Source organism: Podarcis muralis, chromosome 13 (assembly GCF_964188315.1).
Source record: "Podarcis muralis chromosome 13, rPodMur119.hap1.1, whole genome shotgun sequence".
Lineage (NCBI taxonomy): Eukaryota > Metazoa > Chordata > Lepidosauria > Squamata > Lacertidae > Podarcis > Podarcis muralis.
This window is the reverse complement of record NC_135667.1, coordinates 136,155-148,549: the sequence shown is the minus strand read 5'-3', so window position 1 is coordinate 148,549 and position 12,395 is coordinate 136,155. Positions and strand designations below refer to the sequence as shown.

The following is a 12,395-nucleotide window of genomic DNA, read 5'->3' as shown; positions in this document are numbered from 1 at the left end:
ACATCCACCCCCTTGGGCTCCTTGGAGTGGCCACCTGTCAGGGATGCCTGAGATGAGATTCCTGCATCGCAAAGGGTGGGGCTAGATGACCCTTGGGGTCCCTTCCAACTCTGATTCTAGGAATGCAGTTGCAGTAAGTAATAATAAACAAACAAACTCCAGGTCACTGCTGAGCAACTCCAGAAATGCAGGCAGGAAGGACGGAAAGAAGATTAAACGTGGAGCACACCAAGCGGCCAATAGCATTTCAATCTATTGAAAAAGGACCAAAAAGAAACAAAAAAGGATTTCCCCCTTTAAAAACAAATGGTTAAGAGTAACATCCTTGAAAAAGAAAAACAAACACCAAGCCCTAAACTGCCTTGTGGTGGGATCTGTGGATCCAGCCGTGTCATAAGTGCCGGGAGGAAGAGCCCAACAGCGCCCACCGCTGGTGGGAAGAAGCTCCACAGTCCCCAATCGAAACTGATCAATGGTGGCTTGGGTGGAGGAAGGGAGGTTGGGTTGGGGGTCTCTCTCTCCCTCCAGCCCAGCTAGCAGCTCTTTGTATGTGGCCTCCTTGGCTAGGGAGAGAAGGGAGCAGCCTTGGCCAATGTGGTGCCTTCCAGACATTTTGAACTATAACTCCCATCATGGGAGCTGTAGTCCAACGTGTCTTGAGGTCACTGCCTGGATGAAGGCTGGGGCTGATGGCAGCTGGAGCCTAAAAGGCCAAAAGAATACCTGCTGATGTGCAGCCTCTCGCCTCCAAAGGATGTCTTGGGACTCCCTGAGGCCTGGGTGCCCAAGCACCCACAAAATTCCCCACAAAGGGGCTGGGCACCCACCAATTTTGGTGCCAGGGCCCTGCATGCTGCATGGCACCCATGGCCCTGGGAACCCATGGTCATAGGGCCAAGTTGGCCCTCCTGCCTTGGCATATAGGACCAGGTGGGCACCTGTCACCAGCCCCTTGGGGCATGCTGGGGCCCATGAACACTTCTGGCTCCCAGGAAACACATGCCCTCCCCCCACCCCACCTGCAGGACCAGCCTCAGCCCCCAGCCAAAGAGCCCCCCCTCAGGGCCAGAGCATGCCTGGCTCTGCCCTCTAACCAGCACCAATTTAAGCTGCTTCCGTCCACACACCCCACAAGTGTTTAAAGCCCTTCACATGAGTTGCTTCAGTGCTCCACACAACAGCCCTACAAGGTGGGTGGGGCAGTACCATTAGTCTTCCATTGCAGATTGTGGATGGGGAGGGGGGAGAGAGAGACCCCATCTCCTTCCCCATCATGAGTCTGCGGCCAAAGCAACAAAATGAACCTGGGACTTTGAGGCTCCCATGTCAGCCGGCTGCCCCTGCAAAGAGTCACTCAGGCCCACTGTGGCTGAGTCCCAGGTCAAGAGGTGTGGGGTCCCCCCCCCAATGCAGGACCCCACCTCCTTGTGCAAAGTCAGGCCTGGCTGAGGATGCCGAGCTGAGTCACACGGCAGGATCCAGCGGCTGCTCTTGAGTTGTGCCTGAAAAGACATTGTTGGGTCCACTTTTCATTCCGTCCTCACTGACAGGAAGGCCTCTTGAAGCTGATGACCCAGCAGTGGCCACATTGAACTATGGGCTGTAGTGGCATAGCATGTGGGGGTACTACCGGGGCAACTGCCCCAGGTGCAAAATACTTGCCTTGCCCTGGGCGCTGGCAACCCATACTATGCCACTGATGTAGTTACAGGTAGGGAGCCGTGTTGGTCTGCCGTAGTCGAAACAAAACAAAATAAAATAATAAAACAATTCCTTCCAGTAGCACCTTAGAGACCAACTCAGTTAGTTATTGGTATGAGCTTTCGTATCTGAAGAAGTGTGCATGCACACGAAAGCTCATACCAATAACTAACTGAGTTGGTCTCTAAGGTGCTACTGGAAGGAATTATTTTGTTTTATTTTATTTATTTTATTTTTTGCCATTGATGGGCTGCATAAAGTCCCTCCTCTCCTTTGGCGGTTTCTGCGTAGAGGTCGGAGGGTCATCTGCCACGGATGCTTTAGTGGTGATTCCGGAATTGCCAGGGTTGGACTGGATGACCCTTAGGGTCCCTTCCAACACTATAGTTCTACAAAGAAGCCCTTCCTTCCACCTGAATCTCCCAGCATCCAGAGGGAGCTTCTTCTGGGAATCCCAGAAATGTGGGCAGAATGAGATTTTTCGTGGCACCTCAGGTCCTCTGTGCCTTCAGCACCCAGCCCATGCCAAGCCTGTTGGGGGCCAGTTGGCCTTTTTGCACCCCCTTCCGCTTGCCACTGCTACCTCACCCCGCCGGCTTGAGAGCCGTTGCCCTGGGGGGGCGGAGGAAACTGTTTGGCATCCAGAAGGTCCTTGTACTGGAGCTCGGGAGTCACCATGCGCTGGCACAGCGCCTGCCATTCGGGGTCCAGGCTGGGCCTCAGGACATAGCCCAGGATGGGGGCCTGCCCAAACTGGAAGGGACGGATGCGCTCGTCCGCAATCTGCCCCGCCTCCAGAGGGCCCCCTCCCTGCAGGCACTGCTGCATCCGCTCTGCTCGCCGCTGCCGCAGGGCATCCACCTCCCGGGCCAGGCGTGCACGGCCAAAGCGCTCTGCACGCTCCCAGAAGCTGCGGTTAAAGTGAGTGTAGAGGTGCCAGTCCAGGTTGTTCCAGGCCTGGAGTCGGGCAGCCTCCACAGGCGCCAGTGGGCGGACGGACTCAGGGCTGCGGAAGTTGTGGCGGAAGGCCAGGATGTCCTCCTCTCCCCAGCAGAGGGCATCGCGCAGGAGCACCAGCGACTCGTCCATGTGCTCCGTCAGCAGGACCAGGTGGAAGGTGCGCTCCAGCATGGCCAGGGCAGCCTGGATTGGGGCCAGGCCAGGGGCTGCTGGTGGGTCCAGGCCAAAGTCGAACCACAGCAGGTTGCGGGCGTAGTGGTTGCCCCTCTCGCTGGGGCGGTAGAAGCGCTGTGGCGAGGCCAGGAACTGGGGCAAGGTGCCGGCGCGGCGGAAGGCAGGGACAACGCTCCGGTAGTAGGAGAAAGCCGACTCGGCCAGGGAGACGGGGTGCCTCACGATGGAGAAGTAGAAGCTGTCCGGGGGCATGACTTTCTGGACCTGAGGAAGGAGAAGGAGACATGTTGGAGGGAGTATGTGGGACAGAGTCTGGTCCTCCAAATCCCCCAGCCTCATGTGTGTCTGAGGCCCAATTTGCCCTTTGGCAACGGACAGGCTCTCGGCGCTTGCTCAGAGACACATGTCTGCAGTTCTATGAGTCTATGACATGTCCAGTTTTGCACCTGGGTAGAAAACCAAGCTGCATTTGCCAATATAGTGGTACCTCGGTTTACGAACTTAATCCGTTCTGGAAGCCCATTCTTAAACCAAAACAATTCTTAAACCGAGGTGTTCTTTCTCTAATGAGGCCTCCCGCCGCCGGTGCCCTTCCACCATCCAGATTCCATTCTTAGACAGAGGTAAAGTTCTCAAACCAATACACTATTTCCAGTTTTGCAGAGTTTGTAAACCAAATTATTCTTAAACTGGACTGTTCTTAAACTGAGGTACCACTACAGTTGTACCTTGGTGTCGGAATCTCCACTCGGCTGAGCTGATAAAGCTCATCTTCTGGCTGAGTCCTTCGGAATCGCCCTCCGACGAATAATTAACGACCTGAGCCTTTGATGAGGCTTCCAGGCACATTCAGCAGAGAATCAAAGCAGCACGCGGAAGGGAGGAGATTTATGGCTACATCGCTATGCTTTATTTCTTACTACGCAGACAGCAAAGAAATATACATCCTCTCTCTATGAGAGCAACTGAAACAAAGGAACAAAGGAACAGAGAAACCAGTACGTCACATCCGTCTCCCTTCTCCCGTGAGACTTCCAACAGTCTGGAAGGTCTCTGGTGTGTACCGTATTTTTCGCCCTATAGGACGCACTTTTCCCCCTCCAAAAATGAAGGGGAAATCTGTGTGCGTCCTATGGGGTGAATACAGGCTTTCGCTGAAGCTTGGAGAGCGAGAGGGGTCGGTGCGCACCGACCCCTCTCGCTCTCCAGGCTTCAGGAAGCTATCAGCAAGCCTGCGGAGCCCGTGGGAGTTCCTGCAGGGCTCCCTAGGCTGCGGATAGCAGCCTGCCGCCCGGCGCGTAGGACACGCTGAAGCAGAGTGCCCCTCGCGCCGGGCAGACATCCGCAGCCTGGGGAGCCGCTACCCCGCTGTTCCCCGACCTGGTTTTGGGGGGGAAATAAAGGAAAATTTTTTTTCCTTTATTCCCCCCCCAAAAAAAAACTAGGTGCGTCCTATGGGTCCGAGCGCCCTATGGGACGAAAAATACGGTAAACAGAGTCCTGTGCCTCTAAGCAGCTGCTCAGTGGCAAACAGAAACTAACACATGGATCCCGAACGCCTTGTAAGTTGAACGTTTTTGCTCACGAATGCTGCAAACCCGGAAGTGAGTGTTCTTGTTTGCAAACATTCTTTGGAACCTGAATGTCTGATGGGGGAGCTTCCTGCAGCCCATCAGAAGCTGTGCTTGGTTTCTGAATGTTTTGGAAGTAGAACAGACTTCTGGAAAGGATTCTGTTCGTACTTCCGAGGTATGACTGTGTATGTGAAAAGGATCTAGAAAAGAAATAAACCAATGCTGTACCAGCAGAAGTCTAGTGTCCTGATCAAGGGAAGTCATTCTGCCTGCCTGTATTCTGCCTTGGTGAGACCATGCCTGGAATACTGTGTCCAATTCTGGGCACCGCAATTTAAGAAGGATGTTGACAAACTGGAAGGTGTGCAGAGGAGGGTGACCAAGATGACGAAGAGTCTGGGAACCAAGCCCTATGAGGAATGGTAGAGGGAGCTGAACAGGAAGAGCCATTCAACAGTGCAATGGACTCCCTTGGACGCTCGACTTCTGGTGAGGCAGCCTAGAAACGCCTTTATTTCTTTGGCTGCTGCATCACAGGGTCTGAAAGACTTTTAAAACTGCCATTGGAACAGCCCACTTCTAGGTGGATGTCAAGCCATTCCTCATTCAGTCCCCCAAATCTGAAACCCAAGTTTCCACTCTTGCATGGGGCTAAGGCTGGGAACCTTCTTCGCCTGCACCTACTCATGGAAAGCCACCAGTTTTCTGGGGAATCCTGCCTTGCAGGGGTTGGCTTATCTGGCCCTGGGGGATCCAGCTGGATCAGGCCCATGGAGGCCCATCTAGTCCAGCCTCCTTTTCTCGCAGTGGCCAACCAGGTGCCCATTATGGGAAAGCTGCAAGCCGGGTCTGAGCAGAAGAGTGGGATTCAGAAGCAGGACTGTTGCTGTTGTTGTTGTTGTTGTTGAGTCGTTTAGTCATGTCCGCCTCTTCGTGACCCCCTGGACCAGAGCAGGCCAGGCCCTCCTGTCTTCCACTACCTCCCGCAGTTTGGTCAAACTCATGCTGGTAGCTTCGAGAACACTGTCCCGCCATCTCGTCCTCTGCCGTCCCCTTCTCCTTCTGCCCTCCATCTTTCCTAACATCAGGGTCTTTTCCAGGGAGTCTTCTCTTCTCAGGAGGTGGCCAAAGTCTTGGAGCCTCAACTCCGACTGACTAGTAGCCATCAATAGCCCTTCTCCTCCCCAATGGGTGTGTCTGATCCTCCTTTAAAGCTGCCCAAATTGGTGGTCACTGCTGCCTCCTGTGGGAGGGAGTTCCACAGTTTAACAAAGAAGGACTTGCCTTTCATCTGCCCCGAATCTCCCAACATTCACTCTCCTTAGATGCCCACAAGTTTGAGAGGGTGCATTACAGAGGCACTGGTTCAGACACCAGCCTCCACATCATCATCATCAAATGTTATTTGTATCCCGCCCTCCTTGGCCAAAGCTGGGCTCAGAGCAGCTAACAATAAGTAAAAACAGCACAGTGTACATAAAACCACACAGTCAATTAATTAAAATACATTCCAAAATCAATTCAGAATCAAATTAATGTTAACCATTGGGCTAGAGTTCTATGAGGATTACAGAAGGAGAGAAGGGGTCAGACTGTGCCTTGGCCAAAGGCCTGGCGGAACAGCTCCATCTTGCAGGCCCTGTGGAAAGATGTCAAGTCCCGCAGGGCCCTAGTCTCTTGTGACAGAGTGTTCCACATGCCCCCACATGCCCCCCAGCCCCACTCTTTGAGCCCCACCTAGTCTCACCTCTGGCAAGTTGAAGCGCATGTGGTGGCAGAGGATGTCGAAGGGGCGCCCTCTGGGATGCCACCCTTTGACCCGCCGTGCCTGGAAGAGGTTAGGGTAGCTGAACTGGTAGCGGGCGGGGAGGGCAAAGCGCAGACCCCGGGCGTCCCCAAAGCGGTGCAGGAGGTTGATGATGGTGCTGCTGCCCGTCTTGTGGCTCTTCAGGAAGACCAGGTGGCGTCTCGGCTGGCAGCGGTGTCCTGGCCGCCCCTCCCCCTCCGCCTCCTCCTGCTCCGCTTTGGGCAGAGGGGGAGCCCAGGGGGTCGGAGGCAGCTGGGACAAGGAAGCCCTGGAGGAGGAAGAGGAGATCAGAGAAGCCCTCACTGGCCAGCCTCAGTGTCACAGGGGGTTGGGCTGGATGACCTCTGGGTCTCTCGTCTGACTTTCCAATTCTAGGATTCTATGGCATTGCCTTGAGTGGCCACCGGGGGCACTGCTGAGCATTGGGTGGTCCTGAAGGCCAGGAAGGTGGAACAGTTACCTCTTCTGAAAGGAGACCCCGAAGAGCTGGATGGTGAAGCCGATGGTCATGGAGACAGCCAGGGCGGCCCACAGCACCTGGAAGCGGCAGCAGTGCCCATAGAGGACCCTCATGGTCCTCTGGCCTCTGGGGGGCAGGGCGAGAGAGGGGCAGGCCAGGACGCCACAACCCTGGAGGGGAGGAGGAGGTTTGTAAATGGAAGAAAACAGACCCTCAAATCATGCCCCTCATTTGTCTCAAGTTCATAGAACTGGAGAGCTGAAAGGGACCCCTGGGGGTCATCCAGTCCAGCCCTCTGCAATGCAGGAATCTCAGCTCAAGCAGGTGGTCTCTGCTTTAAAAAAAAAACCAAGGAAGGAGAGTCCACCACCTTCTGAGGGAGCTTGTTCCTCTGCCATTTGTCCCTTCCTTCCTTGTCATCTGAATCCTGCAGTGCAGAGGGTTGGACTAGATGACCCTCAGGATCGCTTCCAACTCTATCATGCTACAAATCCATTGGTTCAGAGCAGTGGAAAAGAAGCTTGCGCCATCCCTCCCAGGCATGGGCAACAACCTCTGCTCAGCCTCACCCACAGGGAGAGCTCGCCTGAGCATCCAGGGCTGCTGAAACTCCAGAGGGAAGCAAGAGGCAGATTCTGCACTCAGTTCCTGGAGGTGCCTGGCCTGTGGGGGGCAGTCAGAGGATGGTCATGGGGCTCCTCCCCAGAGCTGCTTCTGGCCTTCCTCACCCCACACCCGTGTCACACTCCCCACAGTTGCATCCTGGAGCCCAGCATGCAGAGAGAGGCAGCCATCTCTGGGGTGTGCAGGAGCAACACCTGGCCAGTGCCAACACTGGTCCTGGCCCTCCCCGCCCCACACCTGGCCTTCCCTCCCACTCTGCACACATCTCGGCCCAACCCAGCTGCTGCTGCGGTGTCTGGAAGGATGAGGAAGCAGCCAGGCTGTGCTTGCGGCAGGAAGGAAGCCCCCTCCCTCAAAAGAACAAACCTCCCAGCCCCAGACAAACCAGGTAGATGGGTAGGCTGGCATTCCACTGGGCAGGAGAGGCTCCACTGGGTCAGGGGCTCCATGTCCCTGGAGAAGGACGCCTGGGAGAGCCTCCCAGCCCCTCAGCCACCCCATTGCTGCTGCTGCTGCCTCCTCTTTGGCGCTTGCCCTTTGCCTTCCGCCTGCCACTCCTCATTAAGGACTAGGAGGATTAGAAGGCCTGGAGCAGCCTGGCAGATGGCAGCAGCCCTGCGGAGGAGGCTTAGGTGGCACCAGGGGAGGAAGGGGCCTCTGTGGGTCGGGACTGGGACAGCCCAATGGGCCCTGCTGCTGCAAGGAAAGTGGGAGGGGGTCGCATCCTCCACCCTCCCCTCCCAAGGCTGCTCCTTGGTCCTTGTGGCACCTGAGAGAGGCAGTTCCAGGAGTGTCTTTGAGGGCCCTGGCATGGAAAGAATGGGCAGAGAAGCAGTTTCCTCCCTGGTGGGCGGCCAGCGAAGCCCCATGTGGGAAGATTCAGGGCAGACAAGAGAAAACCCTTCTTAGTTAAACTGGGGAACTCCCTCCTGCAGGAGGAAACAATAGCCACGACCTGTCTGGCTTTGCAAGAGAGGGCTATGGAGGGCTAATAGCCAGGATGGTTTGGCCCAGATCCTGCTTGCAGGTTTCCTGAAAGGCTCTTCTGAGGTTCTTCTGAATGTCTTCAGTCCTTCCAGGGCTCCCCAAACCAGCCCTGTCTGGAGCAATTGTCTGCCCCCTGTCCGGGTCTCCAGTGGGGTAAAGGAGGGTCTGCTTGTGGGGAGACTGATAAAATGTCCAGGAGATCTAGAAACCGAGCAGAGTGAGGAAGGCTTGAGGGAGTTGGGGATGTTTAGCCTGGAGAAGAGGAGACTGAGAGGAGATACGAGATAGCCATCTTTAAATATCCCAAGGGCTGCCACATGGAAGAGGCAGCAAGCTTGTTTTTCTCCTGCTCCGGAGGGGAGGACCCAAACCAACGGATTCAAACGACAAGAAAGGAGATTCCGACTCAACATCCGACGGTAAGATCCCTCGGGAGGTTGCGGACTCGCCTTCTCGGGAGGTTTTTGGCTCGCCTTCAGGGATGCCTTAGCGGTGACTCCTGTGCTGCCGGAGAAGACCCTCGGGGGTCCCGCCCAGTGCCACAGTTGTGTGACTCTGCGCTGTCGCCTCCTCGCCGTGCGCCCGCCCTCTCCTCCCGCAACCCCTCTCGGAGCGCCCCGGGGGCGAGGGCCGGCTTCCCCCACGTGGCTCCCTTGGCACCCGCAGCGGAGCAGCTGCCGGCCAGCTGTCCCGGGGACACACGCCCTGCCCGGGGGCCTGGCGCCCCGCCCTCCCGCTTCCACCAGTAACTCCGAGCCGAGGCTACCCTCCGGAAGAAGGCGAAACACAGCGGCTTCTGGGCACGTGCAGAGCGCCTTCTCCCTCTCTGCGCTTTAAACTGCCCCCGCCCCTGGGTCTGGACCCAGCTGCGGAAGTTGGCTCTGCTCATCAGCCCCCCAGCCCCCCCCCAGCTCCGGCTTCGCTTCTGCTGCCCCGGACATTTTTTTCCCGGTGCGGGGATCATCTGTCCATGCAGACTAGCTGAAAATGCATGAGATTATTGCGGGGAGGGCAAGCAGCCGGGAGGGGAGTTCCAACCACCGGAGATGCGCGGGGGGGGCTCCCTCCTTCCTCCGCCTTGCCCTCCCCTGCAATGAATCAGACCCATCCACCCCCTCCCGAAGCGCAGCTGCCCCCGCCTCACCTGGGAAGGGCAGTGTGTGTTTGGGGGGGTCGCTCAGAGCCGCCCCCCGCGGCTGCCCGGGCGCCTCAATTCCATCCTGGGGGGCTGGGGAGAAGAGAGCCCGATCCGAGCCTCTTCGGGGGAACCCCTCGTTCCGAGGGTGGGGGGCAGACTGGCTTGGCGGAGCTCCGCCACCTCTCTCCTTCCCTCCCTGCGTTGTCCTTCTCCTCTTTCTCCTCCCGAACTTTTTCCTTCCCTCCTTCTCTCCGCCCCCTTCTGCCTTCCCAACTTTTCTCTCCCCTCCCACGCCGCCGCCCCGCCGGCCGTCTTTTGTCTGCGCCGCCCCAGCCCCTCTCCGGCCCCTCTCCCCGGCCGGCGGCCGAATGGCGGGGGGAGACGGAGCTGCGCACGATTCTCCCCCGCCGCTTCGAAAACGCCGCCGCCGTCTCTCCCCTTCCTTGGGCACGCTGCTCCCAGAGCCAGTCTCCTGCGGGTCCTCAGGGGGCAGGAAGCGCACTCTGCACATGCTCTGGGGTCTCTCTCTCTCTTGCTGGATTTCGGGGCTGAATGCTGCGGTGCGTGGGTTCGCTTTCTTCCCGGCTCAGTGCCTCCTCCTCCACCTTCAGCAACCCAGACGCCCCCTCCCTGACCCCCCCCCCGGATATTTTAGGATTTTTAATCTCATGGTCATGGGTTCCAACCCCACGTGGGGCCAAAAGATTCCTGGATTGCGGGGGGTTGGGCAGGTGACCCTCGGGGTCCCTTCTATGATTCTATCAGCTGCTCTTTGGGCCCTAAATGTTTGGAGGCTCCATGGCCTGCAAGGTGAGGGGCAAAAGTGTCCCCACCCAGAGGCAGAAGATTCCTGCATGGCGGAGGGGTCAGACTAGAGGATCCTTGGGTACCCCTTCCAACACTACGATCCTGCAACTGTCTTTCTTTCCCCTCTATAGGGCCTGCTCTGGGGAGGGCCACACAGAGGGAGACCCACTCGGAGGGAAGAGGCTGAGCTTCCGCCTTGCAACAGGAGGCCTCAAGTCCAACACCCCCCCCATCTCATGTCAGGGTTAACACAGCAAGTCAGAAGAGCCTGCAGCTGCATCATGGCCGTGGCCCCTTGAGTCCAGCTGCCACCCAGGTGCCTCAGTGGGGGGTCCAGAGGCAGGACCTGGGTGCAAGAGCAGCACCCTCCCCTGCGGCCTCATAAACCCCCAGGAGCTGCTGTTGCCAGTCAGGGCAAGTGGGAGGAACCCCAGGGGTCTGACTCCATCTCAGTCTGGAGGGGGCACCCTCTTGCCCCCCCCTCAGGCAGCTGGGCCTGAGCTCAAGAGGCAAGGCCACCCCCACCCATTGCCTGTCCCAGACCTCTCCTTTACCCCCACCCCCTCTCCCCTCCCCCCTCTCTTGCACAAACAAACATCACCCCCCAAACAACCACCTTTGGCAGCAAATTATACCTGGCAAGGAAAGGCTGGCTGTCAGCTGTGGAGATGGCCTGCTTGCTCTGCCTCAACACCCCCCCCCCCACTCACTCCCCCCCCCCCCAATGTGCAGGGCTCATCTCTCTCTCCCCCAGCACCTCCAGAGGTGGGACTCTGGCTCCCTGCCCTTGCAGGCTCTTTCGCAACCTCTCTGGCGCCTTCCTAGGAGCTGGCTGCCTCCATCCCTGCTCTCTCTCACACAGGCACACCCAACAGCTGGACAGAGTTTGGTCCAGGAAGGAGGGGAGCCAGCCCCCCCCCACCTCCCACCCTTGGGGATGGTCTCTCATGGCGCAAAGCAGATGTGGCCAGGGGGGAGGGGCAGCTGCTCTCCAGAGCCCTTTCGCAGAAATGATAAACATAAGAAGAGCCCTCCTGAATCAGCCCAGGGTCATCTGGCCAGAGGCACCAGCTGGGGAGCCCCCAGGGGAAGAAAGCGCAGAACTGGAGGACTGGTGGCGGGACAAGGATGAGAGGTCAGATGGAGAAGAAGGGCAGCCTGGGAGGAAGAGGTGTCAACTGCTGGAGAGGCAACAGGGTTCAGCGAGCAGGAAGAGGCTGGAGCAGAGAGCAGCTCAGATTCTGAGGCTGAAGCAGAGGCTGGAGAGGAGGAAGGCTGCTGAAGAAGCCAGAGTGTCTCCTCCTCCTGCTGCAACCACCTCCCCTCCCCTCCCCTGCTGGTCTCCCAGAGCCAGAAGAGGTATGAAGAGGGTGGAGCAGAGACAGACAGGGTGAAAAAGTTTCCAGTTGCTTGGGAAGGACTCGGGGAGGAGGAGACCACCTCATTGGGGGGAAGAGTTGCTGTGCTCACTAGGCCTGGCCTCCTCTTGGAATAAAAAGGGTTAACTTTGCTGACACTGTGAGTTATTGCTGACCTGCTCCTGACCCCTGCCCTGACCCCCAGCATCCTGACCTCACAGTGGTTGAATAGTTGCCTGCTGTGGGAAACCAGCAAGCAGAGTCCGAGCAGAAGAAGAACTCGCCTCTCCTGGGGTGTCCAGCGACTGGTGCTCAGAAAGATGGCTGCCTCCAAGCCTGGCCAGAGCCTTATTTCCTCCCCATAAATCTGTAGAATCATTTTTTAGAGTCATCCAAGTTGGTGGCCATCACTGCCTCCTGTGGGAGGGAGTGCCGTAGTTTATGTGCTGCATGAAAAAGCACCTCCTTTTAGGTGTCCTGAATCTTCCAAAATTCAGGTTCATTGGATGTCCATGAGGATCATAGAATTGTAGAATTGGAAGGGACCATGGCGGTCATCTAGTCCAACCCCCTGCAATGCAGGAATCTTTTGCCCGACTTGGGGATTGAACCTGTGACCTTGGAATTAAGAGTCTCCTGCTCTACCAAGTGAGCTATCCAGGATGCAACCAAAAGGCTCAAGGGGGTGGAGCAATTCCCCTATGAAGAAAGGTGGGCTGTTAGAATCATAGAATGCAATGCAGGAATCCAGAGAGTTTAGAGAAAAGTCTGGTAGGAAGCAACACAATAGAAGTTGTGCATGGCT

At 57.2% G+C, this 12,395-nt stretch overlaps 1 protein-coding gene across 4 annotated transcripts; it reads right to left on the bottom strand.

Annotated features, from left to right (window-relative positions):
• Positions 1–235: 235 nt before the first annotated feature.
• GAL3ST4 (galactose-3-O-sulfotransferase 4) lies at positions 236–10,909 on the bottom strand. Of its 4 annotated transcripts, XM_028703965.2 has the most exons (5): positions 9,432–9,688; positions 8,070–8,488; positions 6,677–6,846; positions 6,157–6,484; positions 236–3,099 (listed from the first exon to the last, which is right to left on the bottom strand). In XM_028703965.2, exons 3-5 carry the CDS (start codon positions 6,787–6,789, stop codon positions 2,281–2,283), a joined length of 1,260 nt encoding a protein of 419 aa, XP_028559798.2. In that variant the 5' UTR covers positions 6,790–6,846; positions 8,070–8,488; positions 9,432–9,688; the 3' UTR covers positions 236–2,280. The 4 variants fall into 4 exon arrangements, with proteins under 4 accessions (XP_028559798.2, XP_028559799.2, XP_028559797.2 ...); XM_028703966.2 differs by lacking the exons at positions 8,070–8,488; positions 9,432–9,688 and adding an exon at positions 10,868–10,909; XM_028703964.2 differs by lacking the exon at positions 8,070–8,488 and having other exon boundaries at positions 9,432–9,687.
• Between the last annotated feature and the right edge of the window lie 1,486 nt (positions 10,910–12,395).